The sequence below is a fragment of the Silene latifolia genome, chromosome 3 (genome assembly GCF_048544455.1).
Source record: "Silene latifolia isolate original U9 population chromosome 3, ASM4854445v1, whole genome shotgun sequence".
Classification (NCBI taxonomy): domain Eukaryota; kingdom Viridiplantae; phylum Streptophyta; class Magnoliopsida; order Caryophyllales; family Caryophyllaceae; genus Silene; species Silene latifolia.
The window spans coordinates 106,771,113-106,798,978 of record NC_133528.1 but is presented as its reverse complement, the minus strand read 5'-3'; the positions used below and the strand labels follow the sequence as shown (position 1 = coordinate 106,798,978).

At 36.4% G+C, this 27,866-nt stretch overlaps 2 protein-coding genes across 2 annotated transcripts; both read right to left on the bottom strand.

Moving 5' to 3' along the window:
* Positions 1 to 2,243: 2,243 nt before the first annotated feature.
* On the bottom strand, positions 2,244 to 2,813 carry LOC141649445 (uncharacterized). Its single transcript, XM_074458135.1, has one exon. The coding sequence runs from the start codon at positions 2,811 to 2,813 to the stop codon at positions 2,244 to 2,246; it is 570 nt and encodes a 189-aa protein (XP_074314236.1).
* Positions 2,814 to 4,637: 1,824 nt separating this feature from the next.
* On the bottom strand, positions 4,638 to 5,417 carry LOC141649444 (uncharacterized). The gene has a single exon (XM_074458134.1). It carries the CDS (start codon positions 5,415 to 5,417, stop codon positions 4,638 to 4,640), a length of 780 nt encoding a protein of 259 aa, XP_074314235.1.
* Between the last annotated feature and the right edge of the window lie 22,449 nt (positions 5,418 to 27,866).

The following is a 27,866-nucleotide window of genomic DNA, read 5'->3' as shown; positions in this document are numbered from 1 at the left end:
GTATAACTTTAGTCCAAATTTGTATAAGTCTAGTCAATATTTGTATAACTTTCAGTCCAAATAACTCTAGTCCATAAAGTTAAACTTCTTAGTCTAAAATTGTGCAACTTTAATCCAAAAAAGAAGAGAAATGAGAAGAATAAGAGATTTAATACACAAGATGTATAACTTTAGTCCAAAATTTGTGTAAGTTTAATTTATACAATGCATAACTTTAGAGGTTAATAGTATAACTTTATTTTGATTATTGTATAACTTCAGCCCAAAATATGAAACTTAAAAAAAAAAAGAAATACTAAAAATCAATTCTAGATCTGAAAGTAGTAACATTGAAATTGCAAAAAAAAAAAAAAAACCAACAATAATATTGCAAAAAAAAAAACCATCTGAACTTTAAGATTAGAACCTAAAAAAACCAACAATATTAAATTTAAATCAACAATATTAGATCTGGAAAAAAAAAAACATTATCTAAAAAAAACAATAAAAACAAATAACAAACAACAAAAACACATACATTGCGGTTCAATTAAATCTCTCTTTTTTTTTTTGGTATTCAACTATTTGAATATAAAATAGTTCTATAACTTTTGTATTTTATGCGTATAACTTTAGTCGTAAATAGTATAACTTTAATATGCCAAGGGTATAACTTTAGTCGTAAATAATGTAACTTTTCTTTTTTCATATATAGATTTTTTTCAATTATAACTTTTTTCTTTTTTCGTAAATAGTATAACTTTAATCGTAAAAAGTGTAACTTCAGTCGTAAATAGTGTAACTTTAATTAATAATGTAATTTGTAAACAAAAATTCGCAAATAAATCTGAAAAATCAAAAATGTAAATTACAAATAAAAAAACCGAACCGACCAAATGTTGTGTAACTTCAGCACAATGTGTGTAACATTAATAGACAAAGTGTACAACTTTAGTCCAAAACAAAAAAAAAACAAAAAAAAACAAGATCTAACAAACAAAACAAAAAACAATAAAACAAAAACAATAAAAAATAATAAACAAAACAAAAACAAAAACAAAACAAAAAAACACAAACTGATTGAAAAACAAAACAAACAGAGAAAAAACAAAAAAAAAAGACCGACTTTCAGATCTCGAAAAAAAAAACAATGAGATCTCGTTGTACAGTTGTCGGGGTTGTCGGACTCGGTGTGAGGTGCTGGCTCAGGTGTGTGGCTGGGGAGGAAGTGCGGTAGTGGAGGTGGTGACGTTGTCGTGTTGGGTAGTCGGGGTTAGTGGTGGCGTTGGGTGTGGTTGTCGGGGTAGTGGGTTGTCGGCTAGGGGAGAGGAGGAGGGAGGCCGGTGTCGGAAAAGGAAGTGGGAGCAGGCGGTGGTTGTGCGGATGATATTGGTGGTTGTGGGTGGTGACGCGGCCAGATCTGGACGTGGAGGGGATGTGGGTGTTGATGGGGTCAGCGGCGTCAGGGAGTGGTGGCATGTGGTGGTGTAGTCGGTGGTGTTGGGTGGGTTGGGTTGTTGGCCGGGTAATGTAGTCCTGTGGTGGTGTAGTCGGTGGTTATTTTTTGGGTTTTATTGGTGTGGTGGTTGGTGGTTGTGAGGGAGAGTGATGATAATTTTTTGGGTTTTTTTGTTGGGATTAAGATGGATGAGGGTTTTTTTTTTGGGGTTTTTTTTAGAGAATGAGAGAAAAAAGAGAGAGAATGAGTGAATGAGAGAAGTGGGGGAGAATGAATAATGAGGAAGTGAGTAGGGAGATTAGAATGAGGAAGAAGTTATACAGAATTAGGAAGAGTTACGGAGGATTAGGGAGGGAGATTAGGAAGAGGGATTTATGGCCTTCTATTTAGATGCAATCTCATCCATCCATCCTTTACATCCAATGATCCATATGAGGACTTAGGGACTTATATGATATAGTGGACTCATGGGAACCATATATATATATATATATATATATATATATATATATATATATATATATATTTTTTTTGGTGAAATGTGAGTTGTATAAATATATAAATGTGTCAAAAACATACACGTTTGGTAAACAAATCATCTAATGTCCTTACATAATTCCGATATCTCTTAGCCAGTCTATTTCTAGTCGAGTAAGCTTTCCTTCATCTTTACCATGAACTCTTAACTTCATGTCAGCCACGATGTTTTGTGCTGCCCTCTGTGGACGGAGAAGAACACCTTCAGTCCTGCATTTATTACGTTGGTGCCATACTTGATAGATTGCTCCTAGAATCAATCCTGCCTTCACTCCCCTCTGCATCTTTGTGCCCGTGTCCTGTGAGCACCAGTGCAGGCAGTTGCCAACTGGAAGAATAAACCAGTAATCTGTTGCAAGTGTTGAACAATTCTGAAACTATAAGCACACCCAAAAAACAGGTGCTCCAGGTCTTCAGGTGCCTGGTCACATAACCAGCAGGAGGCATCAATGTCCACCCCATATCTGATCAGCTTGGTTTTGGTTTTGAATGCTTCATGAGCAAGGAGCCATCCCATGAATTGATGTTTTGGGATAACCCAATCATTCCAAATCACCTTCTCCCAGTTAACCTTTGGACGAGACCCCATGAGCCATTCATAGCAACTAGCTGTGGTGAATCCAACTCCTTGGGAGTGCCAAGCCCCATTGGTATATGCTGTAAGTAAGTCTTGTTTAACCTTGCATATTCTCCTCCATACCCAGCTAGTATTAGCTCCAGGTTTATACGTCCACTCGTCCCTTCCTTTCGAGTAATTATGCTTCACCCGGTTGACCCATATTGTGTCTTTGTCTTCTCGAATCCAGTTTACCAATTTGCCAATCAAAGCTTTATTCATCATTTCCAGGTTATGAATCCCTAAGCCACCCTCCCATTTGGGTCTCCGCAAAATCGTGTCCCAAGCCACCAAAGTGGGACTCGAAGTCCGCACCGTTATCCCGGAGGAAATTTCTGCAGATCGCATCCACTTTAGCTATGATACCCTTAGGAAGGACAAACAGAGATGCCCGGTAAAGAATGAAGTGAAGTCAGCACACTTTCACCAACACCAATCTTCCAAAGATAAGAGAATTTTTTAGCTCCATATCCATGAATTCTAGTACATATTTTCTCAACTAAGCACTCACAGTCTTGTTTTTGTAATCTCGTGGTCTGGATTGGCATGCCAAGGTACTGGAAAGGCAGTTTACCCTCAACAAACCCAGAAACAGACAGGATATCATGTTTCAGCTGGTCAGGAACTCCTCTGAAGAAGGCATTAGACTTTGCAGCACTGATCTTTAGTCCCGTTGCTTTAGAGAAGGTCGAATAAGACTGGAGGAGCAGCATCATAGATTTTGCATCCCCATGGCAAAAGAGTAGCACATCATCTGCAAACATCAAGTTTGCCAATTGTACTTGCTTGCACATAGGGTGGAATTTAAACTCAAATTTAGCTGCCGCATACTTAATGGTTCTGGTCAGGTATTCCATGCATAGGGTGAAAACAAGAGGGGAAAGAGGGTCTCCCTGCCTGAGACCTCTTTTGCCATGGAAAAAACCAAACATTTCCCCATTGAGGGACAAGGAGAATGAAGCAGTTGTTATGCATTGCATCATCATTTCTTGGAACTCCACCGGGAAGTTGAGTTCAACTAGGAGCTTTTCAACAAAAGACCATTCTACCGTATCATAAGCTTTTTGGAGATCAATTTTAAAAAGACATCTAGGAGATGCATTAGGTTTTTCATAGCATCTGATAAGCTCTTGGCAGATAAGTATGTTCTCCTGAATGCTCCTATTTTGAATAAAAGCTCCTTGATTAGGATCAATGAGCCGAGGTAGCACTCAAAGCAAGTCTTGCACACGAAGCTTGGAGATCACCTTGTAAACCACATTGCAGCAGGCTATAGGTCTGAATTGGTACACAGTTTGGGGCCTGTCACACTTAGGGATTAAAGCCACATTGGTTGTGTTCAATTGTTTCAGTAACAGTCTATCTCTAAAGAAATCCTGGACAGCATTTATCACCTCCCCTCCTATCTCTTTCCAAGCATCCTTGAAGAATTTGCTAGTGTATCCATCAGGTCCTGGGGCTTTGTTGTCAGGTATACTGAAGATAGCCTCTTTTATTTCCTCTCCAGTAACTGGTTTCATTAGTAATTGCCTGTGTTCAGCATTACATTTTTGTCCATGTTCAATTATCTTCCTGTGAATTTTGGATGTGGTTTGTTTAGTTCCAAGCAGCTGCATATAGTAGTCAAGGAAAGCAGTCTGGACAAGCTCAGGACTGTCACACTTCTTGCCTTTCATATCTTCTATAGAGATCACCCTATTCCCATTCCTACGCTTCTTGAGAATCCCATGGAAGTAGGCTCTATTAGCATCCCCTTCTTTCATCCAGAATTGTTTTGCCTTCTGTGCTAAGAAGCTATCCCTGGCAGTGCTCAAGAGTTTTAAGGCCTGGGAAGCCTCATACTCAGCATTTAGAAGCTGTGAATCAGCAGGGTCCCTTCCCAGTTTTTCCTGCAACTCATGGACATGGTTCTGCAATCTGCTGGTTGAGTGTTCAATGTCACTATACCCTTCTTTGTTCAGACTTTTCAAGGCAGGTTTTAAGTTTTTCAGATTTTTGACTAGCCTGAACATGCTAGTACCCCACTGTCCCTTTTTCCAGTTGTTTCTAACAGTAGTCAAGAACTCCTTTGAGGCCCCCCACATGTTGAAATACTTGAAGCGGCGTTTTCTTTGGCAATTTTTGGTCTTTGTTAATAATGCAAGGGGTGTGATCCATTAGCCCTTCAGGTAAGAAATTGGCATAAAGCTCAGGGAAATGATCACACCAGTCTTTATTAACCAAAAATCTATCAATCCTACTATATATCCTCTCCTCAGGTTTCTTTTTGTTATTCCAGGTAAACAGGGAGCCTATAGCATCAATGTCAATGACTCCACAATCTGCCACACATTGTCTGAATGGTTCCATCTCCCCAGAGGGAGTGTTGCCACCTACTCTTTCTCCAGCAGATAACACACAGTTAAAATCCCCCGCAATAGCCCAAGGACCACTGACCTGACTTGCAATCTTCCTTAAATTATCCCACAATGGAGCTCTATCACTAATAGAATTGAAAGCATACACCATTGTAACATAGAAGGATTTCCTAGTCTCAACAGGTTCAATTCTCATATGTATGAATTGAGCATTATACTCAATAAAATGGACTTTAACCACATGAGGTTGCCACACTATCCAGATCCTACCACCATTGTGGTGTCCATTATTAGTAGAAATGCTCCAATTATTGAAGTTATTGAAAACATTCTTCAGACCTCTACTCTTTATTTTTGTTTCTAAAAGACCAAAAAGATTAATGTTTTTATGCTGTAAGAAAAAATTGATTGCTTTTTGTTTTCCTACTCTATTCATACCTCTCACATTCCAGAAACCTATCTTATCCATGTAATCCTTTTGGTTGAGACCTGTTACCAATTGCATCACCACTCGTTCTAGGGGGAGATGAGACCACCTCCTTGTAGGAAGTCAGCACTGTGTCCCCCTCCATTGTGTTCCAGTCTCTGCAATTGAACTAATCTCTTAGTAGGCGAGGTATACCTAGTTTCTGTGATCTGGTTTGGAACTTGCACATTCCCAGGAGGATTGACAGGGGCAGGCTTGACAGGAGCAGGAACTGTTGGTTTCTGCACCATGGGTCTCCAAACCCTCTGAGTAATCTGTCGTTTTGGTTGGTTATTCTTCCTGCATTCTGCCTCCAGATGTCCCATTCCCAAACATTTTTTGCATTTGACTGGTCTCCATTCATATTCTATCTCAATTTGGTTCACAACTCCAAATTCATCTTTGAATTTGATCTTTTCTGGCAGATCCTGATCCACCTTGAGCACTGCCATGACTCTAGCATATCCTATCCTTGTTTTTTCCTCAGTAGCTCCATCACTCTTGATGTACTTGCCCACCAATGAAGTAATTTTGGGCAATCCTTTGCCCCAAAAAGTCAGAGGCAGGTTATGCATCCGGATCCATGCAGGGACTGAGCTTACTTCCTCCTTTCTCATCACCACATCTCTCGTCCAAGGTTTCACTATCATAGGTTTATTGTCAAACATATAGTGTCCTGAGATTAGGACCTTATTCTTCATTTCAACGGACTTGAATCTAACCAAGAACACTCCATTTGGCATGAACGAGAGCTTGTCAATGTTGAACTTGGTCCAAATTCTCCTGATAAAACCTTCAATCACCTCCCAAGGGGGGTTTGCTCCAAGGATATAACAGACTACTGCCTGGTTCCAATATTGAATTTCCTCCTCTACATCTTCATGATCCAGTTGCAACAAGTCCTCATTTTCTATTGTTGGATTTGTCTCAGGGTTTTCAGAGCTCTGCTCCACAGTTTCTTGTTCTACTTCTTCTTCATCCTCTTTTCCTTCTACAGATTCTTCTACTACTTCATCCTCTTCCTCTTTTTCTTCCAATTTCTCTTCTTCATCAGTCTCGACATCATCGTTCTCTTGTGCTTCCACTTTTTCTTCTTCATCATTCTCCACATCATCTTCCTCTTCATCAGTAAGTTCCAATTCAGGGATGCCTGTAATTTCATTAATATTTTGTGTTTTCAATGCATTTTCACCATCCGGGCCTGCTTGATGATCTTCAGGTATAGTTGTATCATTAGTGTCCTCTATCTCATCAACAGGCGATGATACCTCTGCATTTACCTGTATACTTCTTCCTCTTAACGTCATTTCACGTTGCTTCTGGTTCACTGATTTCCTAGCCATGGCATGGAAGTCAGTCTGAGATTTACGTCTTCCGTTAGTCGTCTCTCATGGCCGGAGAGATGAGCTGTCCGATCTCTCTGTTACGTGGAATCGCACTATAACAGCTTTTTGTTTACTTTTCCCGCGTGCTCTCTTTTCCCTTTCTATCTCTTAATTTTTTAGATTGTAATTTCACTCATATATATATATATAGGATCACATGAGTCCACCCTATCTTTTTTAGTCTCGTGAGTCCACTTATGTATCACACGCTCTACACAAAAATATCACGATCTTTTTTATGATTTTTTTTTTTTTTGGGATATTCTACGGTGTACCCCTGAGTTTTTCAGTTTTCTATGTTGTACCCCTCCTTTTTTTTTTTAATTCTACAGTGTACCCCTAGACTTCTTCCTTATTTCTCCATCATAACCTCGTTTAACTCTCCATTAACTTTATGACTATCAAACGAACGTACTTTCACCTTTATTCCGACTATTAATGTTGTATCGCCATTTTATATGAGAAATATCACAGATGACCAAATAAGCACCAACTGCTATTAAAAACATCTGTTATGATTCATGACATGATAATGAAGATTTTTTGAACTTTTAGTTAGTTTCATATACTATTTCTTGGGCTAATGAGTAATTCGGCGAACTAATAAGTAAATGAGTAGGTTATTGAGTAACTGGAATGATAAATAGACGATTTAATAGGTCATTTAAGAAATTAAGTTGGCAATGACAATAAATAAGGTCATGGTATAGACTAATGTATAGAGTTTAGGGGTACACCATGGAATATAAAAAAAGGAGGGGTACAACGTAGAAAACCGAAAACCACGAGGGTACACGGTAGAATATCCTTTTTTTTTTAAGTCTAAGATGTGATATTGTTTAGTATAACCTGTGATATTGTATCTGAGTTGTGAGTTCCAGTAAAAGAGTATCACAAGTCATACAAAACAATATCACACCTTACAATAAACAATACCACTGGTTGTACTAAACAATATCACGGGTTATACTATACAATATCACACCACTGAACCTAAATCTGCCTTTCACCATCTTCATTGTCAGTCATCTTGTCCACCATTGTAATTCGCCATTATTTGTGTCTCCTCTGTTACATAGCTCAATCCGTGTTTTTCAAGCTATGAGGATGATGTGGATAGAGATAGCAAAGTACTTAGACGGAGAGTCACTGGTGAAGCTCGCAAGTACCTGCAATTGGTTCTACAAAGTCGTCACAAAGGAGTGCGTCTAGAAATATGCTTTACATACTTTACTTAGCTGTTTATCATATGTCTCTTCTCTTTCCGGCTATCAGCCCAACCTAATCTCGATTATTGTCATATCTCTCTCACAGTTAGATAGTTCTCTTTCACCCAAAACTAAAAGAGATTCTACATAAAGCCACAAAACTACGGATCTTCTGTCCTAGACTCCTGGTTAATGGAGTTGCTAGTATTTTTTTTCCAAGTCCTAGTAAAGGGTGTAAACCCCGAAAACTGTTAAGACGGATTCTACATAAAGCCACAAAAAGACTACAGAAACTTTCAATCGCTAAAAAAAATCTTTGCATTAATCACTTTTCCAAGATAACTGTTCAGACGGACTTAGAAATGATATGAAAAGCTAAGTATGTAAAGCATTACCTTCGATTTGTGTAATACGATCTAGCACCATTAAGTATAAAGCCATACTTTTGGACAAAATAAATGAGGTTAGTTACAATGACTTTTGCAGTCTGGTGCATTTTAATGGCAAGTAAGCCCCTGCACAAAGATGAAAAAACCTTTATGCTATTTCAAAGAGAGACTAGTCCTAAATTAAAAGTAGAGGACGATGAAAAACAGGTAGTCGCAAATAAAGTAAACAAAACCTGATGACCCAATAAGAATCGCAGTAGTAAACCTCTTTTGATTGTTAAATCTAGATACTACATTGTTATTCAATTCGTGATATTCTTGTGTACAGTGTGTGATACATAAGTGGACTCATGGGACTCAAAAATATAGGTGATATATATATATATATATATATATATATATATAGAGTCAGGTTCAGGTAAGTCCACAAATTTGGTTGAGTCCCTAAGTCCCATTCTTAGGCAATCATTTTTGAGTGTAACTTTACTGATTTATGAGTGTAACTTTAGCCATTTAATGATTTGTAAGTGTATCTTATCTTTTAAGGCCAACTTGTATACACAAATTTGAATTTGTAAATTAAAATTTATGTAATTTTAACAAAAATCTATGTAATTTTAGTGTCTTACGAATGTAACTTTAGTCATTGGGAGTGTAATTTTAGTCGTCAGAGTTATAACTTTTGTAATATGGTGGTTTGTACGTAAAACTTTGAGTTTATATACTTTTATGAGTGTAATTTTAGTCATTTGAGGTGTAATTTTAGCCGTGAAAAATGTAACTTTAGTCATGTGGTGGTTTTTATGTATAAATTTGAATTTATGTACTTTTCCGAGTGTAACTTTAGTCTTTGAAGTCGTAACTTTAGTCGTTGAAGTTGTAACTTTAGTCGTATAGTAGTTTAATGTAAATATTTGAATTAATATACTTTTCTATTGTAAAAGTAGAGTGTAACTTTAGTCCGATACGAGTGTAATTGTAGTCCGATACAACTGTAACTTTAGTATGATAAGGCTGTAAATTTAGTTCGATAGCTTGTAACTTTAGTTCGCCAAGTGTGTAACTTTGGTCCGCTAAGTGTGTAACTTTAGTCCGACAAGAAGCTAATACAACCATGACCACCAACACCACCCTCAGATCTGAAAAAAAAGAAAAAAAAAAGGAAGAAAGGGAGACGGCTATACACCACCACGCATCACGCACCACAAACACCATCCCCCACCCATTCTCCACCACGGCACCACCATAAAAAAAAACAGAAAAAAAACAAACAAAAAGACACCAAATTCACCCATCAACAACCAACAACAACCACCTACACCACAAGAGACACCACCAGCACACAACTATGACACCACCTACATCGAAAAAAAAAAAAAGGACAGAAGGAGTGAATAGGCGGCAGCCACACCATTACCCACCGCCACTGGAACCAGCGCATCACCAACCACCACCAATAACAAACTTCTTCAGATCTGAAAAAAATTAAAAAAAAAAAACGAGACTGTTGTGGTTGTTGTCGGTGGTGATAGAAAAGAGAAGGTGGGTGTCGTCTGTGGTGGTCCGTGAAGGAGGGAGAAGAGGAGTGGCGGTGCCGTGAAGGAGAGATAAGGAGAAAGAAGAGGTCGCTGCTGGTGGTGCCGTGAAGGAGGGAGAAGAGGAATGGGAGTGGCGGCTGCGAGGTGTGACGGACGGCGGTGGAGTCAGAGGAGACAATTTTTTTTTTTGTTCATATGAAGAGAGAGAGTGGCAGGTGGGAGATGAATGAAAGAGTGAGAAGTGATTAGGGTTTGTGTTCCTTTTATATCTAGTCCATTCATTTTGTTTTAATCTTGGCCCTTCATTTGTTTGATCCAATGGCATGGATGAGGACTCAAGGACTCAACCAAAAAAGGTGGACTTACATGATCCTTTCTATATATATATATATATATATATATATATATATATATATATATATATATATATATATATATATATATATATATATATATATATATATATAGTCAATATTATAATTATTGAGTAGTTGGAAATTGTAGACGGTTTCGGCAGTAAGAACCGTGTAGTATCTCGGTTGGGCTTATGTGTCCCTTGGGCCCTTGATTTTCTCTACAACACACCTTTTTCCACTTACCTTTCTCATAACACTCCATCTCCTTCCTTTGATTTTTCTGAAAAATAAACCCTCTAAACCTCCAACACCATTATCAAACCTCCCTTAACATTCTTAGTTTCACCATAACTCGTTCGTTACTCAACCAAATCCGACCATTTTTGCGCTAAATTCTTCCTCTTTACATTCTTCATCTTTCTAAGTAAGAAAGTCATCTCCTTTTCTCTATTTCGAAAATTCCATTTTTTAGGATGGGAGTTTTGTGCTAAATTTTCTCTTATTGTGTCTTTGGTGAAGGACATGAGGACGCGGAAGAAGACTCATACATTATTGACGAGGAATTGGATGAGTGAAGACGCTTTCAAGGTAACGATGATGGGTTACTCGACAAAGTGTCACATTTGTATGCTTTGGTTGTAATTTTAGTCTTCCAAATATTTAAAATCTGAATTTTGGTTATGTTTTGCTTGAATTTTGTTGAATGGTATTCTCACATGTTTGGATGAAAGTTTCATGCTTTATTGTCTCAAGTCCATAATTGTTGAGTTTTCGTCCCAAATACGATGTTTTTCTGAGTTAGAATCATGCTAAGACATGTAAACAATTGTTGTGGAACGATTTTGGTTTGTTTCAAATTATTTGGGAGTCGATTTTTGGTGAAACACGCATACAGATTATCCTAGCCAGTGGGCCGGCCGCCGGTGCCCTAGCCGGCTGGGAGATCCCTGTAAGGTTTAAGGATTTTCAAAGTATGTGATGTCCTACCTGGTGGACAGGCCGCCGGTACCCTAGCCGACTGGGAGATCACTGTAACCTTTCAAAGGATTTCAAAGTGTATGTTGTCCCACCCGGTGAGCCGGCTGCCGGTACCCCACCAGGCTGGGAGATCCCTGTAACTTCTTAAGGATATTCAAAGCATATGATGTCCCAGCCGGTGGGCAGGCTGCCGGTACCCCACCCGACTGGGAGATCAGAGTAAGTTTTTGTAAAGTTTTCAAGTGTTGAGGCGCTCCCAGCCAATGGGCAGGCTGCCGGTACCCCACCCGGCTGGGAGCCCCCTGATGGTTTTTCTTCACTTGACACTTCTATTAATCATCTATTTAGTTATGCATCTTACTTATGATTGATATGTGGTGAATTTAGGACTTGTTTACATCATGACATTGCAAATTATGGTTGCTCTTATTTGTGACTCGAGTGTGACGTTTTACATAGTGTGAGGACTTAACAATCCTTATTTACCCCTTTCGGACCTTTGTTACGGTTATGTGTGCCATGTTTCCGGATTGGGTTATTGATACCGTCGTTTAGTACCAAAAATAAATACCTAAAACAACTAACACAAGCTAGTGGAAGTAGGGTCGATCTCCACAAGGAGGCGGTCATTATCTACTTGTTAATTCTAGTCTGTCTACGGTCACAATTTGGGGGTTTGAGTATGAATAAACTAAACTAATAAGAACAAGGGTAAAGAGAAAATAAAGAGAGAGATGCCAGGATGTCGGGCTATCATGGTATTACACAAATCAGGTAAAGGTAGGTCAGTCGATCTAATGTGAGAAGGGTAAAGGAAAGATCCTTCCGATCCGCTATCCGCCCTAAAATACAACTAGCTTAGCTTCCGCCCTCACTAGTGTAGGTTATTGCTCATAACAGGTCTATTCATTCCAATCTTCCGATCTAGGTCTGAACTTAACCAAATTAACTAATTCAGTTGCATGCATTTAACTAAACGATTATAATTATATTGTTAATGAAACAATTCTCACATTAAATCTCCTAAACCAACTATCGCATCTTGCTATACTACCATGACTCCCCTAATCCTAGCATTAAGGGATTAGCTAAGCATAACAAATAAAACAAGAACGAGAAATAATGCAAGAACAAGCATGATGAAGAGATGTGCAAAAGAGAAATAACATAAAAGAGAGAAGAAAAGTTACAGAAATTCGGATCCGGAAAGTGAAGAACCAAAAATAACGTTGAACAGTGAAAGAGGAAAAAGGATATGAGAAGGGATATCTAAACCTAATTACGTCTCTCCTATTTATAGGAGAGACAATTATTAAACCTAAAACACGAAATTAAGATAAAAAGCCCGCGTCCAACAACTAAATACTCGATCGAGGACTTTCATATCACTCGATCGAACAAATCCAAGCTAAAATCTCTTGATCGAAGACTTTAGGTAATCGATCGAACACTATCAAAAAGGCACCATTCGATCGAGGATATTAGGCACTCGATCGAACAAGATAGTACTCGATCGAGTAATTCCCAGCGCACAATTCCTGCTTCGCGCACTGAATTTCAAACGGCCGCCATTTCTTCGTTACTTAGGCAAACAGAGTGTTTCCAGTGGCGCTGGAAAGTAAGAGGACAAGCTTTCATCTCTAATTGGAATCACTTGAAAATCAGTTTTAGAACTCGAGATATGGCTTTTCAAAATAGGCACTAGCAATTTGAAGCTCTTCCTTTGCTCGCCTAGCTAACTTACTTCTATGCGCATCTCAAAATAGTAGTCTCCAAGCTCCGACTCAACTCATCTCTTAAATGCATGCATAGGGACATGTTTTAGGCTTGATTACGCTCCTCTCCGATTCATACCTGCAAATAATACAAGAGAAACCAAAGTAGACAATTCGGGGTACATTTATAGCTAAACACTACTTAATATGCATATGAATGCGTGCAAATGAAGTACAAAATGCCTATATAAAATGCACACATCAAATCTCCCCAAACCAAACCTTTGCTTGTCCGCAAGCAAACTAAATGCAACTAACTAATGGAACGGAGTAAAGCTCGGAGCTAGCTACAAATCGTCCACTTAAACCAATTTAATGCAGCAAACTAACACTTATAGCAAAAACTGTCAAATGCAAACGAGTTGTAGGATGTTTATAATAAAGCTTAACCGTCGACCTTGCAAGACCTTTGATGATGGACTCTCATGGGTTACTCTTCTCTCATGAAGCAAGGGTAAGCGTATGAGTGTAAGAGAAGGAGAAAAATAGTCGCTCACCTTAACTACGACCCACATAAACATGCTTGCAACTAAAATGATAGACAATTCTAATCACCATAGATACATTCCAACCAAATAGTGTCTGTCACAGCCGATGGCTTACAAAAGTTATGGGAAAGTGAGGAAACGGGTGAGAAAGGCAAAACAATTATGGGACATGTGGAAGTAAAGCGTCAAGCTAGCACCTAAACAATACCATACTAAGCAAACCCAAATCTCAGCCGATTATAAAATCAAACGCAAGCGCCTTTCTTTGGCACGAAACTCACTAACCAAAAACAAAAACTCCTCAAATGATATAAATAATGCATAGGAGTAAGACCGTCACAAAGTTCCCTTTTTTACACGGTCTATTCTTTTTCTTTTTTTTTTCTTTTCTCATTTTCTTGCCCACATCTTTTTTTTTCCACAACCTTTTTTTTTTCAACATATCCTCCTTTCTTTTTATTTTTCTACCAACTCCATACAGATATAACGAACCAACTCGCATCAATGGGAAATATACCACAAAAATACACTAAACTAGCTTGACAGGCAGGCTGAATTTTGGGTGTAGTTAATGGGTCATAAAGGCTAAGTTTGGCTAATGTGGAGTTAAATGGGTAAAAATGAAAGAAAGGGAAATTGTAAGCACCTCCATGCATGTGACACCAACCACTAACCCGAATGTATATAGGCAATAAGCAATTGAATTTAATATACGTGCAAATTAATGAACATGCTATGCGAGGAGTAACTACTCACAATTCCTACATAAACTGGTCATAGATGACACCAGTTTTAAGGCTTTAAAACTTAAAATTTATAAGTAGGTTGCCAAAATTTTAGGTCAAGTCTATTTGTTCAGCTAAATTTTAACATTAACTCGTAGATATGCAAAAGACAAAGCTAATAAGATATCAATTTGTTGCAAGGCTTAAGTGAATGACCAAAAGTAGTGCAATTTCATCATTGAAATCCACCGTTCCGACTCAACCTATATGCAAAAGTAAACGTGAAATATTTTTGAATTTTCTAATTTTTTTTTAATTTTTATGAGATTTTTTGATTTTATAAAAACAAACCACAATGCATACAGAAATTAAACGTGATAACAGAAATGCAATAAAAACAACATGCAGACACATATATGGATGAATAACCTCCCCAAACCAAACCGTACAATGCCCTCATTGTACTCAAAAATAGGGAAAGGAAATGCAAACTGAAAAGAAGAGAGAGTGAAGATGCGGAAAACTCACAAGATTACGCGAATTAGAGACCTCCCCCAAACCAACCAACAACATGGGAGGTCGCAAAACAGCTCCATCAGCGTCATTGGAAGTATATCATAGCAAACTTACTCAATGGCAACGATCGAGAGGATTTAGTACTCGATCGAGTACATTGGGCTGCATAAGTTGTCGATCGAGGAAAGGGAAATGCTCGATCGAAATGGTCGTGTCTGTGGATGCTCGATCGAGGATGGAAAGCATTCGATCAAGGGAGTAAGTCACTCGATCGGGTAGAAAATTGCTCGATCGAGAGCTCCTTATTGCGCAACTCTTAGGCGTCAAGGAAACACCTGCAAAGACACAAATAGCAACCACAAATATGACCAAAAACCAAGCCTAGATCGTTCAGAGTCTATGGTTCGAAAACCAATTATTACACACACAACAAAAACTGAAATGCAAATCAACTAAAAATTTAAACTCCGGGTTGCCTCCCGGACAGCGCTAGTTTCAGACAGGTCCCTGCTCGACCTTCTTTTCTTCATCCAGTTGCTCCAGTTAGTCACTATCAAAGCAACTCAAAGCTCTTAGCATAAGATCATAAATCTGCGCATGTGCTACACAAGAGCATAAGTAGCACCAAAATAAAGAAGGAGCATATGAAAACAATCTAATGTACCATCTCAGCCTAACGAATTTTCGATGACAAATATGGTGAGACATTATTAGCATATTTACCCAACTGGGAGGGGGTGGAGTATTGAAATATAAAGCATAAGTCATATGAGGTAATTTACTATTAGTCATAGCAATGATCATAAAGTTATCGTTAATTACCTCAGGTCGGTCGCTCCTAACGTCAGAATCATTGATAAAAGAACGTATTACCTCTACCGTGCTAAAAGCGTTCTCGGACTCAGTTACCTTCTCGTTCCCTTTCTTTATGGGTTCTACCCCGTAAATTGCAACCTCTAAAGCATCTAGCTCGGCTTTCCAAATGGGGGATTCACCATAACCATTGTCTTCTTCAAAATCGTCATCTGAAAGGAACCCAGATGACATAGCAATGCTCTCCGTGACCAAAGTGTCCGATCGAGCAAAGATAGAACTTGATCGAGAGCTTTCCTCCTGAATTTTACTCGATCGAACAAAGAGATTTGCTCGATCGAGTGGTTCCTCGTGCAAAGTGTTCGACAGAAAGGTGTAATCTGCTCGATCGAACTCATGTTACTGTACAGTGCAGAAGTCTTCGTATTGAGCTATTTGAGACTCAAGTTCCTGTTGGAGTAAGTGTCCCCGACAATAATGCGATCACAATTGTCGATCATGACGATCACATGTTTAAATATCATATTTAAGAATACATGAGGGAAAGTAATATTTTACAGTCAACTGGTCCACACATATATGTAATGATTGGCTGACTAGAGTTTGACATTACTGTCGTTCGACGGTGGTGATCAGTTGATACCCTGAGGTCATACCTATAGGGTAATACTCTTAATTGATTATTTAATTAATCGTATGCCGATACGAGTTAATTAAATTGCTTAAAATTGACGGATAATTTGTGAGTAATATTAACGTATCTCATTGTAATTCGATTAAATTAGATACGGTCTAAGTAATCGAATTGTTTTATTACTTAGATTAAATTATTGTTTACGAAACAATTGAAACAGGGTGAATAATTTATTATAAATACAAGTCGTTGTAATTTATAATTCGATGAACCATTTTAGTACAAGTTATCAAGAATTACTAATTGAATTTTGTATGTGACATATTTTATTAATATGTTGATTTTTAATATGTTAAAAATACACTATAGTGTAACATGTCATGTAACATGTGACACATGACAAAATTGACAAATGACAAAATAAAATGGACCTTCCATTTTATGCGTGTGTGTGCCGAAAATTGGAGGGAGTATTAGAGTTTATATTGTGTTGTTTATTTTAATAGAAACACAATGATTAAACCCTACTTGTAGCCATGCATACCTAGTTTGTCTTGGGTAGAATGTAAAGCTCATGCATTTGCTCTCTTTCCTCCCCCAACCGGTTTCATGCATAGAAAAGCCAAGGGCTTTTCTCTTATTATTCATCATCTTTCACAAAATAATTTTCTAGTGTTAAAAATTTTTTTACTCTCTACATTTGTGAAAAAAACTTAGAGTAAGAAAACTCATAATATCCTCTCGTCTTAACCGAAATAGAGGAGAGCAAAAATCAATTTTTGTGTCAATTTTAAGTTAAGGTTTTAATTAATACTAGTCTCATATTAATTAAAATTATTAAGGGGTTACCTTGGGTATAATTCCTTAGGAGAGATTCTCCACTTGAATCTTATTCTTCCATCTTTGAAAAGCTCAAGAACTAGTAAGAAGGTGAACTTACTAGTGCCCATTTAACCGAAATAATCAATGTAAGAATTGATTTTCTCCTTATACTTTGTAATTGTTTTGCATGCATAAGATTCAACTTAATTTTATGACTAAATTAAACTTTCATACTATGAATATGTAAACATAAGAGATTATTGAATCCCAATAAGTGGTATCAGAGCACATGGTTGTTGCATGCAAAATCGGTTTTGTTTTTCCGAGTTAATTAGTTAACATATAAAACTTGTTATTTAGTATTTTTGAAGATAAATCATGAAATAATTTTACATGTTAAAAGTTTCTGGTCCTAAATGGATTTTAGGTCATATGGGACGATTTATGGATTTTATTGTTCATTTTATATATTATTGGCATTAAAATGTGATTTTTATGAGGAAAATGTCATATTTGGTCGAAAAATAGCAAAATTTCGAATTTTCCAGTGGTTTTTGGATATGTTTTCACATGTAATACATACTGATGGCCTGTAAATTTTCATATTAAAATAAGTTGTTTTGCTCGAAATATGGATTTTACAATTTTAAATCGAATTTAAAGGGTTTATTAGGTTAATATGAGTTATATTTCGAATCTGGTCATGAAAATGTTATATGTTGTCACATGCAGTTTTACTCAGTGTGTGTAAAAATTCTATACGAATTGAACTTCTTATGCATGATTTATGAATTTTTGAGTAAAAATTCAATAAATAGTGACTTAAATTAGCTTATAATGCTAAAACATATTTCATGACTAAAGAAAAACATCATATGTTGCATTTTATCCCATATTTCAGATCTAAAAGTGAAAAGTTGATTAAAATATTTTTCTCATATTTTAATGGTCATATTTGATAAAACCGATAAACCGCAACGATGTTTTTCTCGAAAAATTTTCGAAATTTTTAACCTAAATTTTGAACATTATGAGTGTCATGGTATTTTTCCAGAATGTTCATGAGTTTGAATTTCAAAATTTGAAATTATTTGAAATTTTTATAATTTAATTTGAAGTTTATGTTATAAAATTGTAATTTTTGGTCCATAATGAACAATATTAAGAAATCAAGTTGAGTTATTGTCAAAATATTAGTGAAGACTAAGTTTTGAGTCTTAAGATGGTTAGGGTAATTAACTTGAACATAAATATGAATTTATGAGACATTTTGTGATTTTAACAAGTTTATAATCACGCAAATCCGTAAAAACCGTTGTAATATACGATATTGGCTCTTAAAAGGCGATTTAGCATAAAACTAAGCATGTTCATACATATTATAATGCTACATTTTATTTATGATTGTCATATTTTTATTTTATATAATTTTTGAATTATGTAATTTTACTTAGTATGGCCTTAGTTTTAATTGGTATTACCCGAAATGCATGGGAATATCGATTCGGTTGTAATTATTGTGATCTCGTATCATCGTTTTATAATTTAATAGATTTATTTTTATGACAAATGTATAATAGGAAACTATGTAATTTTTATTTATTATTTGTAATTTCCCGGAGTTTCCATGAAGACGGTGTTACCTCGAGATGCGTGCCAAGACCGAAGTTCAAGGGACCAAAGGAGTTGGTTTCCGAATTTGTAATAGTTTATTAGATTTACTATTTTAGGAAGGCCATACTAGGACTTTATTTTTATGCTTAGCATTTTCTTTATATGTTTGCATGCATCGCTAAATCGCCATAACTAAACATGCATTTTATTTAATCGAGTCATCAACCGTGTCAATTATAATTATCGTAGTTCACCGCTTTAGTTCACTTAAAACGTGATAGATAATAAATTGACATGACCTCTCGCTAAATAAACAATTGAGACTTAGCCTTACCAAAAATTAGAAACCATGAAAACCTATTTCGTGAGGGAGTGCGCTCGGCCAAACCGGGATACAAACCTTGTTACGTAAGGGAAGTGGGTGATAAATGTCTATCCATCTAATTCATATTGATGAGGGTTGTATCGCCAAAGCGTGCCCAAGTTAATGTGAATTTGGATCATGGACACATTTATTCGAAATTTGTGTTGAACTCAACAAAAGTATTCTCGACCATAGCCGGATGTGTTTTGGGCTAAAGATAAAATATTAATGTAATTTTATCGACCAAGAGTTCTTAAAGTAGAATCGATTAAAGAGTTAATCCACCGAGTTATATTGATGAGGGTTATATCGCCAAAGCGTGCCCAAGTTAATATGAATTTGGATCTTGGAATCATTTATAATAGTTGGGTAGAGGTCACTATATAAATGCTCATATCTTGTTAAATTATTTACAAGTATTATTATAACGATAAATGTTTTGTTTTCATTATTCCGTTAATCATATTGTTCTAATTCTTTACCTCAAATTATATACGATATCATTTCGATTTTAGTTCAAATCTCCATTAAAACAACGTAACTAAAGACAAATTAGAATTTTCTTCTAAAAACCTCGTATTATCCATTGCAAGGATCTCTTGTGAAGAGTATAGATAAAAGTTATTCGTGATCAAAAGGGTTTTTGATTTTTGACTAACATATCTACTTACAATGAATTGTTTCTCATGTGCTTAATTGAGTTAAGTACTTTGAAACGTTAAATCATTTTGGTGACTAGATTTGTTAGAAATCGTAATTGACCAAAATACCGCAACCACTTCAATAAAAGTTTTAAGACTAAACGAATAAATTGAAGATTAGTCTTCATGAATTTCAATTTTGCTTCTCTTAGCAAAGACTCATTGAAATGAGTGGGAGCATTCTCTTAAACCATTAAGAAAAGGATGAGGTTTAAAGAAGTAAAATTAAAATGGAATTGATACAAGGTAATGATAAAAGTAAAGTTATTGAGAATAATGATACACTAGAAAGGAAACTACCCCAAATTATTGAAGAACAAACAATATTAGTTGTGGGACATCTAATGGAATTTTCTTCTATAAATGCTTTTTTGATTGACATAAAATTTGCTAGTACTACTTCGTCAATATTAGAAACCGGTGGTGGTTTTCATCATTGTATTCGATACATAAGATGATTAGAATATGACAACTAGCATCAAATGATGTAGAGAGATAGAGTCATTGTGTACTCAATCTAGTTTCGGGTTTATAGTTGTACCTTAATTATGACTATTAAGTGCATAAACTCTAAATAAGAATATAATCTTGTTAAGATTCAAAAGGGGTTTCACTTTTGTGACCCTATACACCACGATCTGATGTATGGCTAACCCATTATCAAGGTGATTATATTCTAAACCAAACTAGAATGATATATCATGTAGATGATGCAAGACTCAAATTGGTAACCCAAGATTAAACCTTAAATTCTGGAATGATGAACGCAAAGAGTTAGCGAGTACTCTTAGAACCATTATATTTTTAATCATATGGTATATGCGTATCTTGTATTCAAAGCAAGATGTCTCGTGCCTTTTGGTTGAAAAGAAGATCGGGGATGTAAATCATTGATCCAGAATAGGTTGATCATTTTCTTTTACCAACGATTTAAGTTGACACTAATATGTTCACTTAATAAAGTAAAAAGAGAAATCTTTGAAGAAGTTCAAAGAGTTCCATGAATCACGATCTAGTCATGATGGGATTATCAAAGTGAAGACTTTGATATAAGCCAAATGAAATGTGATATAGTATCACAAGTTAATCTCTCTTAGAACACATTATGGGATAATGTGTGGTTGGATAAAGAAATCAAACGCTATTCGATATGGTTTGGACTTTAATCAAGTTACTTTGAGTTACTTGATCCTTTTGGGGATTTTATCATATTATCTAAATTATTTTTCCACTAAATCTAAAACGATTCATATGAGATATGAAATGGTAGGGTACCATGCTTGTAAGTTTTCACAAGAAACAAATGTTCATTTTTCCTTACAATAATCACGAGTACAACGGGATTGTGGCTCGTAAAGCTGTCTTTTTAGAATACAAGTTTAATTCTAGAAGACAGAGTGGGAAAAATTATTCAAGAGCCACAAAGAATTGTGTCAAAAAAATTGTATGTCGCAAGAAACTGGTCTTTCTTGGCTATATGACGTTGTTTCTTCGAAACCTAGGAGGTTGAACTCATCACTTGTTGAAGATGATGAATTCGTGTTACTTTTAGAAAGTAAAGAGCTTGCAACTTACAAAGAAATTGCTTGATTCAAGTTACTTCTGCAAAGTAATGAACATATGACTTACATGAGAGTGTTTAAGTCACAACTCAATACAAGGCTTAGAGCTATGAAAATCCGAAATAAATTCCAAGTGGAATTGTTGGATATCAAAGAGAGATATCAAAGCTTGATTAGTTGCAAAGTGTTGCGTACTATTCGGATCTTGTTAGGGATTGTATTTCATTATGATGAGATATATAGCGAGTGAATCTAAAACCCACTTCTTCATAGAAGGAATGTATTCGATACATGTTATGAGTTTTGTAGATTCTTACAATCCTAAGACAATGTGAAACTTAAGAGATAGTCTTAAGTAGGACATCAATGAGTTGGAGTCAATGTTTTGATCATGTTGTAAAACTTTTCTCGATGGGTCGAGAAGTTGTGTTTATACATGAAGTTTAGTGGGAGTTACGGAAATTTTAATTAGTCTTCTATGTGGATGACATATTGATCATTGGGAATGATTTAAGACTTTTGGAGTAATATAATACATCTTTAATATCCAGATTTATGGAGATAAATCCACATGATATTAGCGCCAAATAAGAAGTTTTATGTTGATAAAGATTCATGATTAGTTCAATCGAGTTGAACATATTTGATTGATTCCATTTGCTTCCGCTGCCCGATCAATTAAATGAGTAATGATATATAACACTTCATATACTTTGAGTATGATGAATTGGAATTGTTTCAAATCGAATTTAAGTAATAGTTACCTAGTAGCCATATAGATTATCCTTAAGTGCTTGAGGAAGTGTTAAGGATGTAAAGTTAAGTGTTTTTGATGCAATTCACAAATTTGTATAAGGGCTTACACTAATGACTATTGAGATTGTATAAGGTTTCGGACAAAAACTGTATTCAAAACACCTAAAGATGGTTAAGGAACCATTGTGGCTATGTTATTTAAGAAATGGATTTGTTAGAATCGTTCTAGGCAATAAAGAACAATGAGAGATGCTTACAATGGAAATTGAGTACACTTGCAATCATGAGATGTGCGAGAGGGATGGGTCCCGCACACTGTGAAAACAGTGGGAGCTGTTCTATGACTAGAGAGCTTATGTCTAAATTGGATCTAGACATATACTCAGAAAGTTTTGTAATGCAAATGTATACATTACAAAGGAAAACGAGTATGTAGTAAGGTTAAGTAAGGTACAAGAAGTTGATAAAACCTACTAACCAAAGCCTTCTCATAGGCTTAACATGATGAGTCATGTCATTTCAATTGAATTGAGATGAACAACTACATTCAAGATCAAACTGGATTATAGAATATGAAGTAGTAATCAGGTATTAACTATTCATATGTGATAATCGCATTTATCGTTCGAGTTTTTACTTTAAAAACTCTTTATACCTTGTTACATCCAAACGGGTTGTAGAGACAATTGATCCCCATTAAAGTGAACCCGGATTAACATAGTATTCGCCCATAATCATTTATATGAGGTGACGTCTCGAAGTGACTAGAGTGTGATGCGATTGATGGCAAGTTCAAGTGCCATAGAGTCATGTGAGATGACTAGTCGATCACATAGGCAGACTGTTAGGAACACTTTGTTGGGCCTTATGACCGCTTATAGAGTTCTGGCAAATTTATATAGCCTGGTCGTGGCGAGAGCTACTATAGTATTTTAATGAGTCAATTCTTTTAACTAAAGACTGTTCGCCTAAGGTGGCTCAGTTTCAGATTAACTTTGATTTATATTACTGCGACCTTCGTAAATGGGGTCAAATGGGCATATTTTGGGTTATGATGGTTGTGGCTAGTCGAAGGGAATAGTGCGATAGGAATTGTCCACCCCTTGTTAGGGTTAAAACAATATCTCAGGGCCACTCGAGGAGTAATGAACTGGAAATGCGTGGCCACGCTCGGAAGATATCTATGGTAGATAATTTTTGCAATAATAGCTTATTCTCCAGATCGAGGAGACCACTCTCGATGTGATCACTTGCAAGTACGACCCGAAAGACACCTTGCATTGAGTGAGAGATAGTAATTGGACAAGAGAATTGGTGACGCACACTTGTCGAGGAAACCACTCTCGATGTGATCACTTGCAAGTTCTCGGACTCAGTTACCTTTTCGTTCCCTTTCTTTATGGGTTCTACCCCGTAAATTGCAACCTCTAAAGCATCTAGCTCGGCTTTCCAAATGGGGGATTCACCATAACCATTGTCTTCTTCAAAATCGTCATCTGAAAGGAACCCAGATGACATAGCAATGCTCTCCGTGGCCAAAGTGTCCGATCGAGCAAAGATAGAACTTGATCGAGAGCTTTCCTCCTGAATTTTACTCGATCGAACAAAGAGATTTGCTCGATCGAGTGGTTCCTCGTGCAAAGTGTTCGATAGAAAGGTGTAATCTGCTCGATCGAACTCATGTTACTGTACAGTGCAGAAGTCTTCGTATTGAGCTATTTGAGACTCAAGTTCCTGTTGGAGTAAGTGTCCCCGACAATAATGCGATCACAATTGTCGATCATGACGATCACATGTTTAAATATCATATTTAAGAATACATGAGGGAAAGTAATATTTTACAGTCAACTGGTCCACACATATATGTAATGATTGGCTGACTAGAGTTTGACATTACTGTCGTTCGACGGTAGTGATCAGTTGATACCCTGAGGTCATACCTATAGGGTAATACTCTTAATTGATTATTTAATTAATCGTATGCCGATACGAGTTAATTAAATTGCTTAAAATTGACGGATAATTTGTGAGTAATATTAACGTATCTCATTGTAATTCGATTAAATTAGATACGGTCTAAGTAATCGAATTGTTTTATTACTTAGATTAAATTATTGTTTACGAAACAATTGAAACAGGGTGAATAATTTATTATAAATACAAGTCGTTGTAATTTATAATTCGATGAACCATTTTAGTACAAGTTATCAAGAATTACTAATTGAATTTTGTATGTGACATATTTTATTAATATGTTGATTTTTAATATGTTAAAAATATACTATAGTGTAACATGTCATGTAACATGTGACACATGACAAAATTGACAAATGACAAAATAAAATGGACCTTCTATTTTATGTGTGTGTGTGCCGAAAATTGGAGGGAATTAGAGTTTATATTGTGTTGTTTATTTTAATAGAAACACAATGATTAAACCCTACTTGTAGCCATGCATACCTAGTTTGTCTTGGGTAGAATGTAAAGCTCATGCACTGGCTCTCTTCCCTCCCCCAACCGGTTTCATGCATAGAAAAGCCAAGGGCTTTTCTCTTATTATTCATCATCTTTCACAAAATAATTTTCTAGTGTTAAAAAATTTTTTACTCTCTACATTTGTGAAAAAAACTTAGAGTAAGAAAACTCATAATATCCTCTCCTCTTAACCGAAATAGAGGAGAACAAAAATCAATTTTTGTGTCAATTTTAAGTTAAGGTTTTAATTAATACTAGTCTCATATTAATTAAAATTATTAAGGGGTTACCTTGGGTATAATTCTTTAGGAGAGATTCTCCACTTGAATCTTATTCTTCCATCTTTGGAAAGCTCAAGAACTAGTAAGAAGGTGAACTTACTAGTGCCCATTTAACCGAAATAATCAATGTAAGAATTGATTTTCTCCTTATACTTTGTAATGGTTTTGCATGCATAAGATCCAACTTAATTTTATGACTAAATTAAACTTTCATACTATGAATATGTAAACATAAGAGATTATTAAATCCCAACAATTCCTTGGTACGAGCCTCTCTAAATGTATCAATTTCTTGCGCTCGAAGCGCAATAGCCTTCACCAAGGACTTCAATTCTGCAATCTCCTCTTTCTGTTTATCAGGAGGAGGAACTTGTTGTTGCGGCGGCCAGACGAATGGAGGCTTTTGATAGTCTTGTTGTTGAAACGGATGTGGTGGCACATATGCAATGGAATGACTAGCTTGTCAACATTGTCTAAATGCATAGACTTCGTCGTTCCCTGTCAAACAAATAATGGCATTGTGCCCAGCAGCACCACATCTCTCGCAGTAAACCACCTTTTGATGATCTTTTACCTAGAAAAGTCTAGGTAGGACCTGTAGGGTCTATCAAAACAACACTAGAGAAAAAGATAAGAACTGCCTCAAGGAATAAATCCCTTGAGGCTAAACACAAACAAAAAGAAACAAGTAAATAAAATAGTTGCCTCCCCGGCAACGGCGCCAAAATTTGGTACCGTCATTTAGCACCAAAAATAAATACCTAAAACAACTAACACAAGCTAGTGGAAGTAGGGTCGATCTCCACAGGGAGGCGCTCACTATCTACTTGTTAATTCCAGTCTGTCTACGGTCACAAAAATTGGGGTTTGAGTATGAATAAAATAACCTAATAAGAACAAGGGTAAAGAGAAAATAAAGAGAGAGATGCCAGGATGTCGGGCTATCATGGTATTACACAAATCCGCTAAAGGTAGGTCAGTCGATCTAATGTGAGAAGGGTAAAGGAAAGGTCCTTCCGGTCCGCTATCCGCCCTAAAATTCAACTAGCTTAGCTTCCGCCCTCACTAGTGTAGTCTATTGCTCATAACAGGTATATTCATTCCAATCTTCCGATCTAGGTCTGAACTTAACCAAATTAACTAATTCAGTTGCATGCATTCAACTAAACGATTATAATTATATTGTTAATAAAACAATTCTCACATTAAATCTCCTAAACTAACTATCGCATCATTGCTATACTACCATGACTCCCCTAATCCTAGCATTAAGGGATTAGCTAAGCATAACAAATAAAACAAGAACGAGAAATAATGCAAGAACAAGCATGATGAAGAGATGTGCAAAAGAGAAATAACATAAAAGAGAGAAGAAAAGTTACAGAAATTCGGATCCGGAAAGTGAAGAACCAAAAATAACGTTGAACAGTGAAAGAGGAAAAAGGATATGAGAAGGGATATCTAAACCTAATTACGTCTCTCCTATTTATAGGAGAGACAATTATTAAACTTAAAACACGAAATTAAGATAAAAAACCCGCGTCCAACAACTAAATACTCGATCGAGGAGATTCATATCACTCGATCGAACAAATCCAAGCTAAAACCTCTCGATCAAAGACTTTAGGTACTCGATCGAACATTATCAAAAAAGCACCATTCGATCGAGGACATTAGGCACTCGATCGAACAAGATAGTACTCGATCGAGTAATTCCCAGCGCACAATTTCTGCTTCGCGCACTGAATTTCAAACGGCCGCCATTTCTTCGTTACTTGGGCAAACAGAGTGTTTTTAGTGGCGTTGGAAAGCTAAGAGGACAAGATTTTATCCCAATTAGAATCAGTTGAAAATCAGTTGTAGAACCCGAGATATGGCTTTTAAAAGTAGGCACTAGCAATTTGAAGCTCTTCCTTTGCTCGCCTAGCTAACTTACTTCTATGCACATCTCAAAATAGTAGTCTCCAAGCTTCGACTCAACTCATCTCCTAAATGAATGCGTAGGGACATGTTTTAGGCTTGATTATGCTCCTCTCCGGTTCATACCTGCAAATAATACAAGAGAAAACAAAGTAGACAATTCGGGGGACATTTGTATCTAAACACTACTAAATATGCATAGGAATGCATGCAAATGAAGTACAAAATGCCGATATAAAATGCACACATCAGTTATCCTTTCGCCTTTCTTAGGACCTTTGGTTACGGTTATGTGTGCCATGTTTTCGATTAGAGTTTACTCGACCTTTGGTTACGACTATGTGTGTCATGTTTCGAGTCTTGGATGCGATTGGTATATCGCTTGTCGAATCGGGTGACGTCCATCCCGAGAGTCTTGATCCAGGTTTAGACTAGGATCGTATTATTATCGTCGTCCTACCTAGAAGTTGGAGTCTAGGTTATTGTCTTGTGACTCCATGCTAAGTATATGTCTTACACTTGTTGAGTCGAGTCAATATGAAATTGATTTACTTAGTTATTCTACCTTCTTGGATCCACATCTATTCTTAATGTATCATGCCTACCCCATTATGTATGTATTATGCCTATCTCATTATAATTATCATTTATATCCCCATGTTCATTATTATTCAAGTATGATGTATGATCTATATGTTTAATTAAGTGCCTGTTTACTTGTATTTTGACATATTGTGGCTGGGAGAATCCTGAGTTTCTCCCCACTGACCGTGTCTTTCATATTATATTTATATGATTGACAGGTTCGTGATGCAGCTTAAGTGAGGGAGACCGTGTGAGCTAGCGAGTTCTTACCATGGACTTTACTTTATTATCTATTAGACTCACCCTTTTTATTTGTGCGTATTCGTGGGATATCTTTTCCCCAACACGTTATTTGGTTTGTAAAACTTAAATTTACATCTATCGTACTTTCTTTTATTTATGGTAAGTGGATCCCACTTCCTTAGACTTTAAAAAGTTTTTTGAAACTCGTATTTTCCGCCGTTTTATTTAGTAACGTTACGTAGTTTTAACACGGGGGTTCACAGTTGGTATCAGAGCCTATGTTGCTCTCGACATACACACGTATACCCCAAGTTAAATCTTGAA